At 42.5% G+C, this 14,105-nt stretch overlaps 1 protein-coding gene across 1 annotated transcript; it reads left to right on the forward strand.

Annotated features, from left to right (window-relative positions):
* The first annotated feature begins 3,151 nt into the window (after nt 1–3,151).
* Nucleotides 3,152–12,816, forward strand: LOC117057660 (vomeronasal type-2 receptor 26-like). Its single transcript, XM_033168499.1, has 6 exons — nt 3,152–3,171; nt 4,381–4,672; nt 7,179–8,027; nt 9,498–9,602; nt 10,540–10,663; nt 11,912–12,816. Exons 1-6 carry the CDS (start codon nt 3,152–3,154, stop codon nt 12,814–12,816), a joined length of 2,295 nt encoding a protein of 764 aa, XP_033024390.1.
* The last annotated feature ends 1,289 nt before the right edge of the window (nt 12,817–14,105 follow it).

Raw genomic sequence — 14,105 nt, forward strand, 5'->3', positions numbered from 1 at the left:
GCCTTACAGCAGGCTGTTTACACTCAACTTTGTTGCTTACATCTCCATGACTTCTGTTAACACTGCATGGACCATAATCCAATAAGCCATTGGATCCACTTATATAAAATACTAGCTGACCTGGCCACGCCTTGCTGTGGCTGATTTGGTGAAATGGAAAATTAAGATACAGTATGAAAGAGAAAGTGTATGCTTACCTACACCTGATCTCGTTGAAGTTCAGTCTGCTTGTTCTCCATTTGCCCCTCCTGTTTTTGTCTTCATTTCTACAACTTATTATTACTACTATTTTAGTCTATGAGGTTCTTTGTCCTGATTTTGTCAATGGCCTTCTTTGATGTTGTTGACGTGTAGTTGTTTTTATAGGAACGCGTTTGTAGCTGTGCAAGGTGTGGTATCTGTAGAATGTAAGTACATACAGACACTCTGATATGGCGATGGATTGCCTCGCTCTGGAGCTGGGCGAGGCGAGGCCCCAAATGTGAGTAGCAGCATTGTCGTCCGGCCTATCTCTACACCTGGTCGAGGCAGTGCTGCAAACTGCGAAAATTGCAATTCTGCCCGGCGTGGCTCTATACCTGCCGGCGGAGGCAGCAGCAGTGTTTGCGGCCAGTCTGCCTGTTGATTGGATGGTGGCAGTGATGTCGGGCAAGGAGGAGGAGGGGTCGGAAACAGGTGTGGTGTGGTGTGCTGTTTAATTCCCACTGGAGGGCGCTACTTTTTGCGCAAAATCACATTTTTACCTGGGAAAGGTGTGGTATTTGTACAATGTAAGTACATATGATCACTCCCATATGGCCATGGAACGTTGTGTCCGAATGTGAACGGAATCGATCAAGGGGTTACCGAGAAAGGTGAGCGCTAACAAACATCCAACTTGAACGGTTTTATATATATATATATAGATCTAGGCAGTGAACAATATATACATGTATACAATTGCAATGCTTTGCATGAGACCAGAGGAAATACATTGATGATTCTAGTGTTTCTATTCCAAGCATGAGCTGACCAGTTACTGGGATAGGGAATCTCTCATAATCCCTGACCATTGCCTATAGTAGCTGAGCAAGGCCAGGCCAAGACATTTTGGCACCTGAGGAATACCAAAACATGGTGTTCCCTCTCTGACAAGAAAGAAAGGGAGAGTGAAGATCTACATCAGGAACAATGTATGAGATCTGTTCTCTTTTTGGATCCTGATGCCTGAGGCAGTTCCATAATAGAAACTATATTTGCATTAGCTGATGGCCATAACAACAACAAAACATTACAATATACACAGGAAAAAAAGGAAATTTAGTATAAAAGCACAGTTTAGGGTCCTGAATCAACAGTCAGATAGTGGCCTTTATTCTGATTGCCCCTGCTAAGAACCTAGCAACCTTTGCTGTTATCTGTTCCATTTGGTCTGACAGGAGAAAGGACACTATGGCAGTGGTTGTGTGCCCTGGGATGGTCAGTACGAGTGGGGTGATTCGTTCCTCAGGTCTTTGTAGAGAGTGCAAGACAGGAGGACGTGTGCCACTGTTTCGGTACTACCGTCTCCACAGGAGCAAAGGTGTTTCTCAAGCGGGATCTTATGGAATCGGCCCTCAAGTGCAGCAGATGGCAAAACGTTCAGTCTTGCGAGTGTGAAAGCACGTCTGTATTTTGGGATAATTAGTTTGTGCAGGTATGGAGACAGAGAATCAAAATGGGAAGATGGAAATTGATCATACCATGAGCAGAATTTCCTTATAGTGGCCAGGTTGTTCTGATGCTTGATATCTTTTAGACATTTACAAATTAGACTGTTTGCTTTGGTAAGGCCCATAGTGAGTAGTCTTGAAGTACTAGGGATAGTAGTGTATGGGATCTGTTCTACCTATGGATCCTGATGCCTGAGGAAGTTGCCTCCCCTTGTTTCATAGTTTGGCTGGCCCTGTGGCTGGGGTTGATAGAGTTTGGGGTTCCATAACATATGTGAGGGCCACAGGTTCCTTATCACTGCTCTATGGCTTCATTCCAAATCTTGTCTATTCTGGATGATTTTTCCTGTTCTTGATTCAATAGGGAAAAAGATATGAGATGCCATCTGTAAACAAGTTTGCTTCAGCTATTCTGCTGCCCATGAGCAGAATGCCTTAGGGATGCAGCTGTGAACCATGCATTTATATCAAATTATGGTTATCTGCTTTCTTGCCCAAAGCAACAAGGATTTTCAATGACTACTTGCAGAATTAAGATGAAAATACATATAAAATATGCTTGTGCCTTTCAGAGCTCTTGAGGACAGACTGGGAACATGAAAGGCAGCTGAAAGTTTTACAGGCCAGAAAGTATCATTGTTGACTAAAAAGAGTCAGGAGACAACTGATACAGTACTAGGATTTTGCTCAAGGGGGAAAAAAGGATTCTCGGTTATGTTTGCAATGCTGTTTTTGTTGCTGTGGCTCCTAATTTTGCGCTTGGTGTTTCACCCTCTGACTGAGTGCAGGACACACCCAATTATTTGCAGGAGGAGTGATCCCTTCCAGATCCCACATGAGTATTATCATCCAGGTGACATTATCATTGGTGGTATTTCTTCACAGTTTTTCACATTTTTTGACACCATAAAATTTGATCAACACCCCAATACAATGCTTTTTGGGGATCCTGTGTAAGGAACTTCCTGTCTCTCATAAAATACTAACATACAGTTTATAATAATCTCATTGATATGGGGTGGGGGGAAATTATCAGAGCAGGTGCTATGTTCCCTTATGAAATATCTTCTCAGGGGCTATATTCCAGTGATGGGTAGGGCCAAAGGGAACTGATTACATGGATTTTGCCAGAGCTAAAATTGGGTGGAACAGTAGAAATTATTCTTGGCTCTGTAGAGTAGGCTATCTTCCTGTCGTGCAAATGTCAAGATGTTTCTACACACCCACTCCCCACAAACATCCATTCATGTTCATAAAGCAAAAAAATACATCACCCAGAGTCCAAGGACACATCCCATGAAGGCAAAACTGCAGATAAGGTCTTGTGGCAAAAGCAGAGGGTGTTATCTAGGGAAGTCATATACACTTGTCACAGTGGTGTTTTCAGGGTGGTATGACGAGTGTAGAAACACTGGGCACAGCACTTCAGGGCGCACCAAAATAGTGCTGTAGAATGGAACATGAGTGGAGGCAGCAGGAGGTGAGAGGAATTTCAGCGTTGTACACTGTGCTGCTGAAATTTGAGAGTCAAAGTCTGCCACAGCTTGTTAGGTCTATCAATTTCTGCTGCCCAACAGTTATTTGAGGTTTACATAATATCCATTGAATTTTATCATCAGTTATTCTCTATCTTTTGTAATGCATTCCTCATCTTTTAAATGCTATTTTAAATGCTGTAACAAATGATATGATCTTTGGGGAGTCGTGATGGATGGTATGTATGTGTATGTGTGGTTGTAAATGTATAAATGCGTATATGTGGCTGTAAATGTGGGATGGCATTCAATTTTGTTGTACTATATACAATGACAATAAAGTATCTATCTATCTATCTATCTATCTATCTATCTATCATCTATCTATCTATCTATCTCTCTATCTCTCTATCATCTATCTCTCTATTATCTATCTATCTATCTATCTATCTCTCTCTCTCTCTCTCTCATCTGTGTCTGTCTCTCTCTCTCTCTCTCTCTCTCTCTCTCTCTCTCTCATCTATCTATCTATCTTTCTGCTTTCCCCTGTCAATCACTGTAGTTTCTTCATCCCTAGAACCCACACTGTTAAGACATGTTTTCAATTTATATTCCTCTTAATGCACAATGGCCTGTTGGCTACGTGAATAAAGTTTGATTTTATTTGATTCCTCTTAATGGTAAATTTTCTGGTTAATTTTTTCTTAGTAAGAAAAATAAATTGAAACAATCATTGCAACGAAAGTTCGTAGTTTAAACTTGATTTTGAGAGAGCATTACACCCACCCATACATAGATTATTTCAACAGCAGTAATAACAATATTGGTTGAATGCAGAATCAGTTGAAGTTTGTTTGGATACAAAATTCTCCCTCGCTTGCTTTATTATCAACACAGCTCCAGAAATATGAATGGTATAAAATGTTTAAGAACAGTATAAACCCATCTCCCTCTCTCTTTTCAAATTCAAAAAGTTTGCTTAAATTAATAAGAAGGGAAGGAGCTCACAGACATCAAAAAGCCATCCTCTTAAAGTGATCCCATCTATTTTTGTTTCAGTTACCGGTACTTGTAGTTTGAAGTCATATGCATATTGCTTTGGAAGATGCATGTGGCAATACTGATGAACAGGATGTCACACCCCCCCCCCCAAAAAAAGATGTATTCATGAGGTCTAAAATATTGGTTTAATGTGGTATATATTTTTATTGCAGTGTAGTGACAAAAAACTACCAGCATGTACTGTCCTTGGTATTTGCACTGAAGGAGATCAATGAGAATCCCAGGATCTTACCAAATGTTTCATTGGGATTCCACATCTATGACAGCTACTTCAATGCCAAGATGACTTATCAGACTACCCTAAATCTTCTCTTTAGCCTGAAAGAGATTGTCCCTAACTATAAGTGTGACACACAGAAGAATCTGATAGCTGCCATTGGCGGACTTGACTCTGAAGTCTCTCAATACATGGCCACATTCTTAAATACGTACAAGATTCCTCAGGTAGGATATGCATGCAAGACACTGCAATTTTACAGATATGCTGCCCCTTGTCCATATAATGGGGGGGGGGATTTGCCCTTTCCAATGGAGTAGAAAGTCTCAAGGGACTTCCTCCAAAATGGAGGGTGACATTGAGAATTCATGGAGTGCTTTACGGCCAATCAGTGTTGGGCTGGCACTTAACTTTGTAAGGGCTGAACCCATCCCAGAAACCTCTGTGTTCAGCACAACACGCTGCCCACCCACCCTGAGTACTGTGGAATTAGTCAGTCACTGACTAACTTTTAAGGGTACTCCTTACTTGGCTTCTGAGGCTCCCCCCCCATCTTTCTTTTTGGCTAATTCCACATTGCCTTGCAATTGGAATATTTGGAGCTGAGTGTTTTAGCTAAATGGCTTCTGATCTCACAATTGGTATTACAAGGTAAACCTAGGTCAGGGGTCTGCAACCTTTAAGACCAAAAGAGCCACTTGGACCTGTTTCCGAAGGGGGAAAAAAAACTGGGAGCCGCAAAACCATTGCAACATTTAAAACAAATATAACACTGCATTTTATTTTTAAAAATCCAATTTAAATTTAAAAAAATCCAATTTAAATAAAAAAAATCCGATTTAAATTAAAAAAAAAAATCCAATTTTTTTTTATAAAAAAAATCATTCATTTTATCCACCCTGGGGACCACTACCAGGTCACAACCTGATCCAAGGTGGGTTGCAACAGCATACAAATATTTGATTTTTTGTTGTTTTTTTTAAAAAAAATGAGTCCTCAACTGCACACTTGTGTTAAATGTTTGTCCCATGTCTTATTGAAGACTGCTGGCTTTTACATAATCTTAGTGTCTTTACCCTTAATATTCCAGACCAGAGGCTATGTTCACCTCTTCCAACCTCCTCTCTTGCTAAATAAAGCACAGAATTGCACCAGAGAAGCCTGTGATGTTTGTGCTGACTTGCATACAGGTGGCTGTAGTAGCTCGTAGTGTTCAAACCTTTTTAGGGGAGTTCCCTGCCCCCTTAATGACAATGGGAATAGATTTTGCACATGAACACAGATCCAAGTTAGGACTCCTCTCTTCCATGCCAACAGGTGCTTTGTCAAGGCTCCCCTAACACACACTCAGGACAGAGGAAAAACTGCAAAATGTCCCGGCCTTGCTCCGAGGCAGAGAGAGACGCGCGCCCGCGAGAGCGCGGTCTGAGGCTGCGAGCGGAACCAGGAGCGAAGGAGGCAGCAGCAGGGAAACAGGCGCCGCTTCCTCGACCATTTTTAAAAAGAGGGCTTCCCCCCTCGCCCGCCACCCTGCCGCCCCTGCCCAGCCCGCAGCTGCCTACCTCGTTGTCGCCTCGACGCAGCAGCCAGCAGCCTTCCGAGAGGAACCGCGGCCAGCCCTCCCCCGCGGTCCCACGACCCAGCCGAGGAGTCCTGGCCTCCAGTGCCCGTGCAGGGACGCGTCTGAAGGCCCCCTTCCTGCCCCCATCCCGTCCCGCCTCCCAGCTGCCTCTGGATGCCGCGGGGTCCCACATACCCGCCGACCCCGGAGCTCCCCTGTCCGCCCCAAGGCCGCCTCCCATGCTAGGAAGACTCCCGGAGCTGGGCAGGGTTGGTCCCGCCAGGCAGGCTCGGGGGGCGGCCTCTCCCATGGGCGCCTGCTTCGGAGGCAGAGGCGGGGTCTTCAAAGTTCCCCCTCCCGCTTGCCCAGCTCCATCTCTTCCCGAAGGAGCGTGCGCGCCTCAGGCGCGCTCCCCGCCAGAGCCCTCGGCTGAGCTGCGCCACCTCTACTGCGTCCCCACCGCCTCCGAGCCCCGCTGCCCCGCTGCCCCGCTGTTCAAGGCCAGGTGATCCTGGGTACGCCCCTGAGCAGCGCCCTCAGCCTCCGGAGGGCGGGCCGCCGGCCAGCTGGAGGGCGGTCGCTGCCAGCTGGAGAAGTGGGCAGGCGTATCCGCCCCGGAGCCCCGGAGCCGCAGCAGCCGTGTAAAAGAGCCGCATGCGGCTCCGGAGCCGCAGGTTGCTGACCCCCGACCTAGGTAAGCATACTGAGCTACTCCTGGGCAAGGCAATTTTAATCAACATTTCTCTAGCTGCCAGCATGGGGGAGGTGGTTGGTTTGGTATGATGCTCTTGAGTCCTTAAGTGTTCACCCAGCAGAATGGCAGATAGCAGGAATGGCATGCACAAATTATCTACCACACACTCACTGGCAATCACAGGCCTATATCACTCAATTTAATTATGATGAACACCAAGCCAGGACACTCTTTCCTAGAGTGGGTGAAAGAGAATATTTCTCTCTCTTTCCCCATAAGTTTCACATGTTGTTTCTTTGACAGTTTATGGTACTGCTGCACACCCTCAAGTTAATGAATTATCTTCTTTCACCAGTTATGCCTCTTGAGCCTTCATTCTGAGGTTAACAGCAGAAAAAATAGAGTTAAAATATGTCCACACTGTATCTGAAAGCACACAATCACTAATATACTTTTATCTGTGTATACTGTTTCTCAGGTCTCTTATTATTTATTTGGTTCTTCTCTGGATACTAAAATCAAATACCCTTTCATATACCGAGTGGTCCCCAATGAAGAAAATCAGTACACTGGAATTGTCCAACTACTTTTGCATTTCCAGTGGACGTGGGCTGGGATTGTCACACTGGCTGATGATAAAGGAGAGGATTTTGTGCAGACCTTGATGCCAAAGCTTTCCCATAATGGCATCTGCTTGGCTTTCATAGACAGAATGCCACCATTGACAGATGTCTCTGAATTACTTGATGGCTACAAAGAGGCATGGGAGAAGACCAGCCTTGACAAAGACAGAAAAGCAAAGGCAGTTATTGTATATGCAGAAACATTGTCTATGGTGGGTTTAATATTCTTGCTGTACCAAGTAGAAAGCGAAGATATGGCTGGGGCATCTCTAGGCAGAGTGTGGATTATGACCGCGGCATGGGACTTCCCAGCATTACAGTATCAAAGTGATTGGGATATAACACTCTTCCAGGGAGCTTTGTCCTTTGCAGTGCACTCTACTGAGGTCTGGGAATTTCACAATTTCCTTCACATCTTTAAACCAGACTCATGCGGTGGGGACAATTTCGTAAGAGACTTCTGGGAACAAGCATTTCACTGTGTATTTTTAGATTCCCCTGTGGCTGGAGAGAACAATGGTGCCTGCACTGGGAAGGAAAAGTTGGAGAGCCTTGCTACACCATTTTTTGAAATGAGCATGACCCCCCAAAGCTACAGTGTATACAATGCTGCCTATGTCATAGCACATGCTTTGCATGCCATGTACTCATTGAACCCCAAGCACAGAGCTGTGGCAATACTTCCAAATGTGCAGCCGTGGCAGGTACTAACTCATTGCCAAGGCAACTACAGATATGATTAGAAAATGCAGAATGCTATTATGTTCAACTAATCTGACAACTGACAACATGGCCTATAGGGTTGTACCCAACTAAGTTCAACTCAGAAAAGATCCATTGAAATAAGTGGGCTTAAGTTAGTCCTATTAATTTCCATGGATCTACTCTGTGTTGAATAAACATTGGATACAACCCATAATATTGCAAGTGAAATTTCTCAGTTTCTTTTTTCATGAAATACATATAGCATTGGATACATTCCCCTTCTCGGGCAGTTGGGATAGTAAGTCCTGACTAAAGGCAATGAAGGGAAGGAGACTTTTGTGTTCTATAAATAATGCAGGAACAGGAGGGAGGGAAAGCACAATTAAATACTTGCCTCTGGAATTTATGGATTGCCAACATCAAGCATTAAGTCTGTACCAGATCCAGGTGAGTGAAAACTGGCAAGAGAGACTTAGTAATTTGAAAATGAGCAAATAAATATTTGTTCTGAAATATTAGAGAAGTGAGAAATCTCCTTTCTGCTAGTAACTTAAGAAGAAGAAAAAGAAGAAGAAGAAGAAGAAGAAGAAGAAGAAGAAGAAGAAGGGAGGGAGGGAGGGAGGGAGGGAGGGAAGGAGGAAGGAAGGAAGGAAGGAAGGAAGGAAGGAAGGAAGGAAGGAAGGAAGGGAAACAAAGGAATATATCTTCATCCTCAATGCTGGAATAGCACATGTTCTTTAAAAAATGCAGTGTCTCAAATTGACAACAGATTTGAATGTGGAAGAAATGAGTGATTAGAGTTACACACATATACTGAGCACTCAAATTTATTTATTTATACAGTACATTTTTATCTTGCCTTTCTTCCCTCATGGAAAAAATGTAAACTTTCATTACATAGGTTTACACCCCAACTAAACCCAGGCCTGATTAACTTCAGCAGTGTAGCTGCATCATGGGCCCTTAGACCATGGCTTTGGTAACCAGATGTAGGACCCAGTTCATTTAGCGGCTTGTATTGTTTGGGCCAAGATTATCTGAGTGACCACCTACTACCTATTAATTCAGATCATCTACCAGCTCCATATCCTCTCCCAATCTGAAATGCAATGGGAGCATAAACAGAGTAGGACCTTCTAAGTTGTCTTGGTGAAGTCCTTTTTGATGTGGCCCTGTTGCTGATACATGTAATTTAGGAAAACTGCAAATTAGTTATAGTCATTGATAAGTCTTTTTTTATTGCTGCTTCTGTTTCTGTATTGATTTCTTTTTATGAATGATTTTTACTGTTTAATTATGTCTTAAATCATCATTATTTTACAGATCAGTTGCCTCGTAGGTCTTGGTGAGACAGGTTATCAATATTCTATATTCTATGGATAATAAAGAAAGTTGAATGCAGAACAAAATATTTATATTGTTTCCCATTCTATAACTTTTAAAAGCTGCTTTTACCTCTTTGATTGTAGCTCCATCCTTTCTTGCGGAGAATCTCTTTCAACAACAGTGCTGGGGACCAAGTGTCATTGGATGAGAAAGGTGAATTAGAAAGTGGATTTGATATTATAAACTGGGTAACTTTCCCAAATAGATCTTTCTCAAGGGTGAAAGTAGGAAGCCTGGATCCATGGGCAGGCAAAGGGCTGACCGTTCATGATGAGATGATCACATGGCATAGCATGTTTAACCAGGTAGAGTCAGAATTTTAGTTCTAAGTACAAAATATTAATGTTGAGTACAATATTCACTACTAATCCAGTTATCACACATCTCATTGTACTTTCATACATCCATTTTTTTTTAAAAAATTGATTATCTGAGCATAAGCAAATATAGTGCAAGCAAAAAAGAAAACAACCCCCTTGTTTTTTTAAAACCCTCATTTTGCTGAATGTTTCTTTTTCATGAAATGAAAGAATAAATTCAGTGAGACAAAACTACTATGTATTTCACTAGCAGTATGCATTCCATTATTGTTCCACAAAGAGACCCAGAGATGCATCAAAGAAAGAAGGTATTGCAAGGGGACTTATGTGAAATAGAGACCATAAATGAATTGATAGGCTATGTCTTTTATTGAGTTCAAAGTCAACTTCCAGGTTCATGCATCTTGTACATCCATAAACACTCCATCCACCCAATCACTCCTCACAGTCACCAAACTGCTATAACAAATCACTCCTTCTGCTCTACCCAAAATGTACTGTAACACCAGAAAATGAAGCTGTTCACTAACAGAACTGTATAAAGTATCAAAACAAATTGCCACCCATCATACAGATGTACTGTCCCCAAAATCAGTCTGGCTTTCAACTAGTTGTACAGAACTAAGGTAAAAAGCATTTCTAACAAAAGTCAATTTTTGGAGTAATTCTTATACTGTAGCTCTCAGAAAGTGTCAACATGTACTGCACACAAAATTATCTCTCTGGTGGAATTGTTTTCTATGTGAATCATTCATTGAGATAAGCATGTACTAAGTATGTTTTCCTCCTTTCTGTTTATGGACAGAAGGCCCCCTCTTCAGTGTGTAATGACAAGTGTCGTCCAGGCTATGTTAGCAAAAAGAAGGAAGGGGAGCCATTCTGTTGCTATGATTGTGACCCATGTCCAGAAGGGAGGATTTCTAATAAAAAAGGTAGGTGTCTACCATATTGTAGCAGTGGTTCCCATGCTGTGAGCAGTGGACCCCTTGCCTGAATCTAGCATCCAGTGTCTGTTCATATATCCAGAACTATTTATGGTGGCTTTCACGTGGCCCATTTGCCAAAGAGCCAGGCAGCCTCCTCTGGCTTTCTGCCTGGGCTGGGGTGGACTAACTGTGCTTCAACTTGAATTTGCATCCCATAACTCCTGAGAGTAAGCAGGAGGCCTCCTCCAGTACTGAGTCACTAAAGGGCACCCACAGCTGCTCATTCTGTATTGTGGTAGCTGAGAAGCCAACTTGTGAGTCACCCAAGAGCTTCCACTGACCATGCCCACTGATTCTGGGGAGGAGGTGGAGGGTTCCCAGTCGCAGGAGGAGCACAAGAGTGCTCCTCCTGAAGGCTCACTCAGAAGGCTATCTAGGCAAACATCCAAGAGGTTCACTCAGAAGCCTGTCCAGGCAAATACCCAAGAAGTGCCTTTCTAAGCAACAAGCCTGGGGACAGGCATGCTAGTGTCAGTTCCCTTCGTACTCAGTTATGTCCACTGTCACTCTCTTGCACTCTCTACTGATACAAAACTGTGATCAGCATTTTTAATTCCCACTCTGTGGTGTCTCCATCATTGCCCAGGCAGGGGAAACTTCAGCAAGCATTGGCAGATTCCCCCTCCAGCAGAGTACCTCTGCATTTGATGGTTGCTTGACAAATAAGAGCGGGGCAGGATATGGACAATTTCCACACGTGAAATTTTCAAAGCTTGAAAGTTTTACCTGTGGGTGGGTGTGAACTGGTAGCCCTCAGTGGCAACGTCTTCTACATCTGTTGATACAAAATGAAGCTCCATTTCATTTCAAGAAGAAAAGGCTCTGATGCTGGATCAGGCCAAATGCTTATATGCTGTTCTAAAATCAACTCTGGCTGTGAGGCAAACAGGGGTACATGGAAAAAAAATCTGGTTAAAAAGGAGTCCTCCTATTCATAAAGACTGAGAACTACTAAATTGGAGCATTCTTTTCTTATTCTCATCTCTTGTAGCACTTATATCTAGACTAGAAAATTCCTAAGGGAGGGATTTTATTTTCATAAGGGAAGGAATCTTAGAGGCTTATAAACTCACATTGTAATGAGCTAGGTAAGTCTGAGTGTTGCTTTGCCAGGATTACTGAGTGTCCAGAGAGGCCATTTTGTACCTGTTTCCTTGACTGGGGTGTTGTTATATCTTTTTTATCCCTTTCCTGAAATAGACAATTGTATAAAATGCCCAGAAGATGAGTATCCAAATGGAGACCAAGATGGATGTCTACCAAAGAGTTTAAACTTCCTGTCTTACGATGAAATATTGAGTATCACTTTCGTTTTTATGACATTTATATTTTCTGTGACCACAGCTTTGATGCTAAAAATATTCATTAAATACAAGGAAACTCCCATTGTCAAAGCCAACAATCGTGGCCTCACGTTTACTCTGCTCATCGCCCTCCTGCTTTGCTTCCTCTGTTCTTTGCTGTTCTTTGGAAGGCCTCAGACATTCACCTGCCTCCTAAGGCAAACAGCTTTTGGCATCGTCTTCACCGTGGCTGTTTCTTCTGTGTTAGCAAAAACCATCACAGTGATTTTGGCATTCATGGCCACAAAACCAGGATCCAGGATGAGGAACTGGGTGGGGAAAAGACTGGCAGCTTCTATTGTTTTCTCCTGCACCGTCATTCAAGGAGCAATTTGTACTGTGTGGCTCCTTACTGCTCCTCCATTTCCCCATTTGGACATGGACACTTTGGCTAAAGAAATTGTGGTTGAATGTAATGAAGGGTCTGTCCCTATGTTTTATTCTGTCCTCGGGTACCTGGGATTTCTGGCTCTTGTCAGCTTTGCTGTGGCTTTTCTTGCTAGGTCTTTGCCCAGTACTTTTAATGAAGCCAAGTTCATCACTTTCAGCATGTTGGTGTTTTGCAGTGTGTGGGTCTCTTTTGTGCCAACTTACCTGAGCACAAAGGGAAAATACATGGTGGCTGTGGAGATCTTCTCCATCTTAGCCTCTAGTGCTGGATTATTGGGCTGTATCTTTGCTCCTAAATGCTATATAATTTTACTGAGGCCTGAACTGAACAACAAGGAACACTTAACAAGGAGAAATAAGTAGGAGTTAGAATCTTGGATAATATTGTCTAGTGCACTTTTCTTTTTAATATGAGCTGCTTGATGGAAATAAGGTAGCCAAAGTTATATATCTTAATTTGTCAGGACGTCTAAGTGGATGGACATGGATTTCATGCAGAAGATCGGTTGTTTCAATTTTTACCAAATCGCCGAAAGGATGTTAATGGTCCCAATGGCAGAGAGTATATAATAGCACTGCTGAAAAAAATGGTTTTGCTCCCGTGTCAGATATGAGAACAATATGCAAGGCAGTATAATTTATAGGGAGAAAGAATGTGAAATTTTGTAGTTTTTCCCACTTATTTCTTATTACATTTCTTCATATTTCTTCAAGGAGTTCAAAGTGTACTCTTCTCCCTGCCTCCATTTTAGCCTCACAACAACTCGGTGAGATATTTTAGACAGAGAGAGTGTGAGGAGGCCAAGGTCTCCACATAAGTTTCATCACTGAGTAGGGACTGAAACTGATCTCCCATGTCCTAGTGCCTCACTCTAAGCACTATGGCACACAGAATTAACAAACTAATTTGTATAATTTCCCGTCAATATTTCCAGTTACAGGTAGGTAGCCGTGATGGTCTGCCATAGTCGAAACAAAATAAAAAATTTAAATAAATACTTCCAGTAGCACCTTAGAGACCACCTAGGTTTGTTCTTGGTATGAGCTTTCGTGTGCATGCATCAATATTTGTCAGCCTACATGCATTTGTGTAGGCTGTTGCATTAGTCTGCATACTATGAAGTTGGCATTGTGTGGTTGTTACTTTCATTGTCATATGTGTGTTTTGTTTTTTGTTTAAAATGCATTTTTAAATAAATAATTAACATTAATCAACAGTGTAGAACAGCAGCAAAAAAGCTAAGCAATTCTAGGCAGCATCAACAGAAATATAGTGTTCAGATCAATGTAATTAAAAGCACTACTGTATTCTGCATCGGTCAAGCTTCACATGGAGTAGTGTGTCCAGTTCTGAACACCACCATTTCATAAGATAATGAGAAGCTGAAACATATGCAGAGAAAGGAGGCCAATATAATTTGGGGTCTGAATGCCAAGCCTTATGTGGAATAGTTGACACTTGGGTATGTTTAGCCTGGAGAAGAGGAGACTGAGAGAAGATATGATACCCATCTTCAAATATCTTAAGGACTGTCAAATGGAAGATGGCGCAAACTTGTACTCTCCAGCTCTGTAGAGTAGGACTTGAAGAAATGGATTCAAGTTACAAGAATTCATCCCCAAACATAATGCTTCTGGATATATTTTCTTTG

Source organism: Lacerta agilis, chromosome 14 (assembly GCF_009819535.1).
Source record: "Lacerta agilis isolate rLacAgi1 chromosome 14, rLacAgi1.pri, whole genome shotgun sequence".
Taxonomy (NCBI): domain Eukaryota; kingdom Metazoa; phylum Chordata; class Lepidosauria; order Squamata; family Lacertidae; genus Lacerta; species Lacerta agilis.

Coding starts and splice junctions, on each gene's coding strand:
- LOC117057660 (XM_033168499.1), top strand. CDS start 3,152: ATGAGTGGAGGCAGCAGGAG. Junction 3,172..4,380: donor ATGAGTGGAGGCAGCAGGAG/GTGAGAGGAATT, acceptor TTTTTATTGCAG/TGTAGTGACAAAAAACTACC. Junction 9,603..10,539: donor GATTTGATATTATAAACTGG/GTAACTTTCCCA, acceptor GTTTATGGACAG/AAGGCCCCCTCTTCAGTGTG.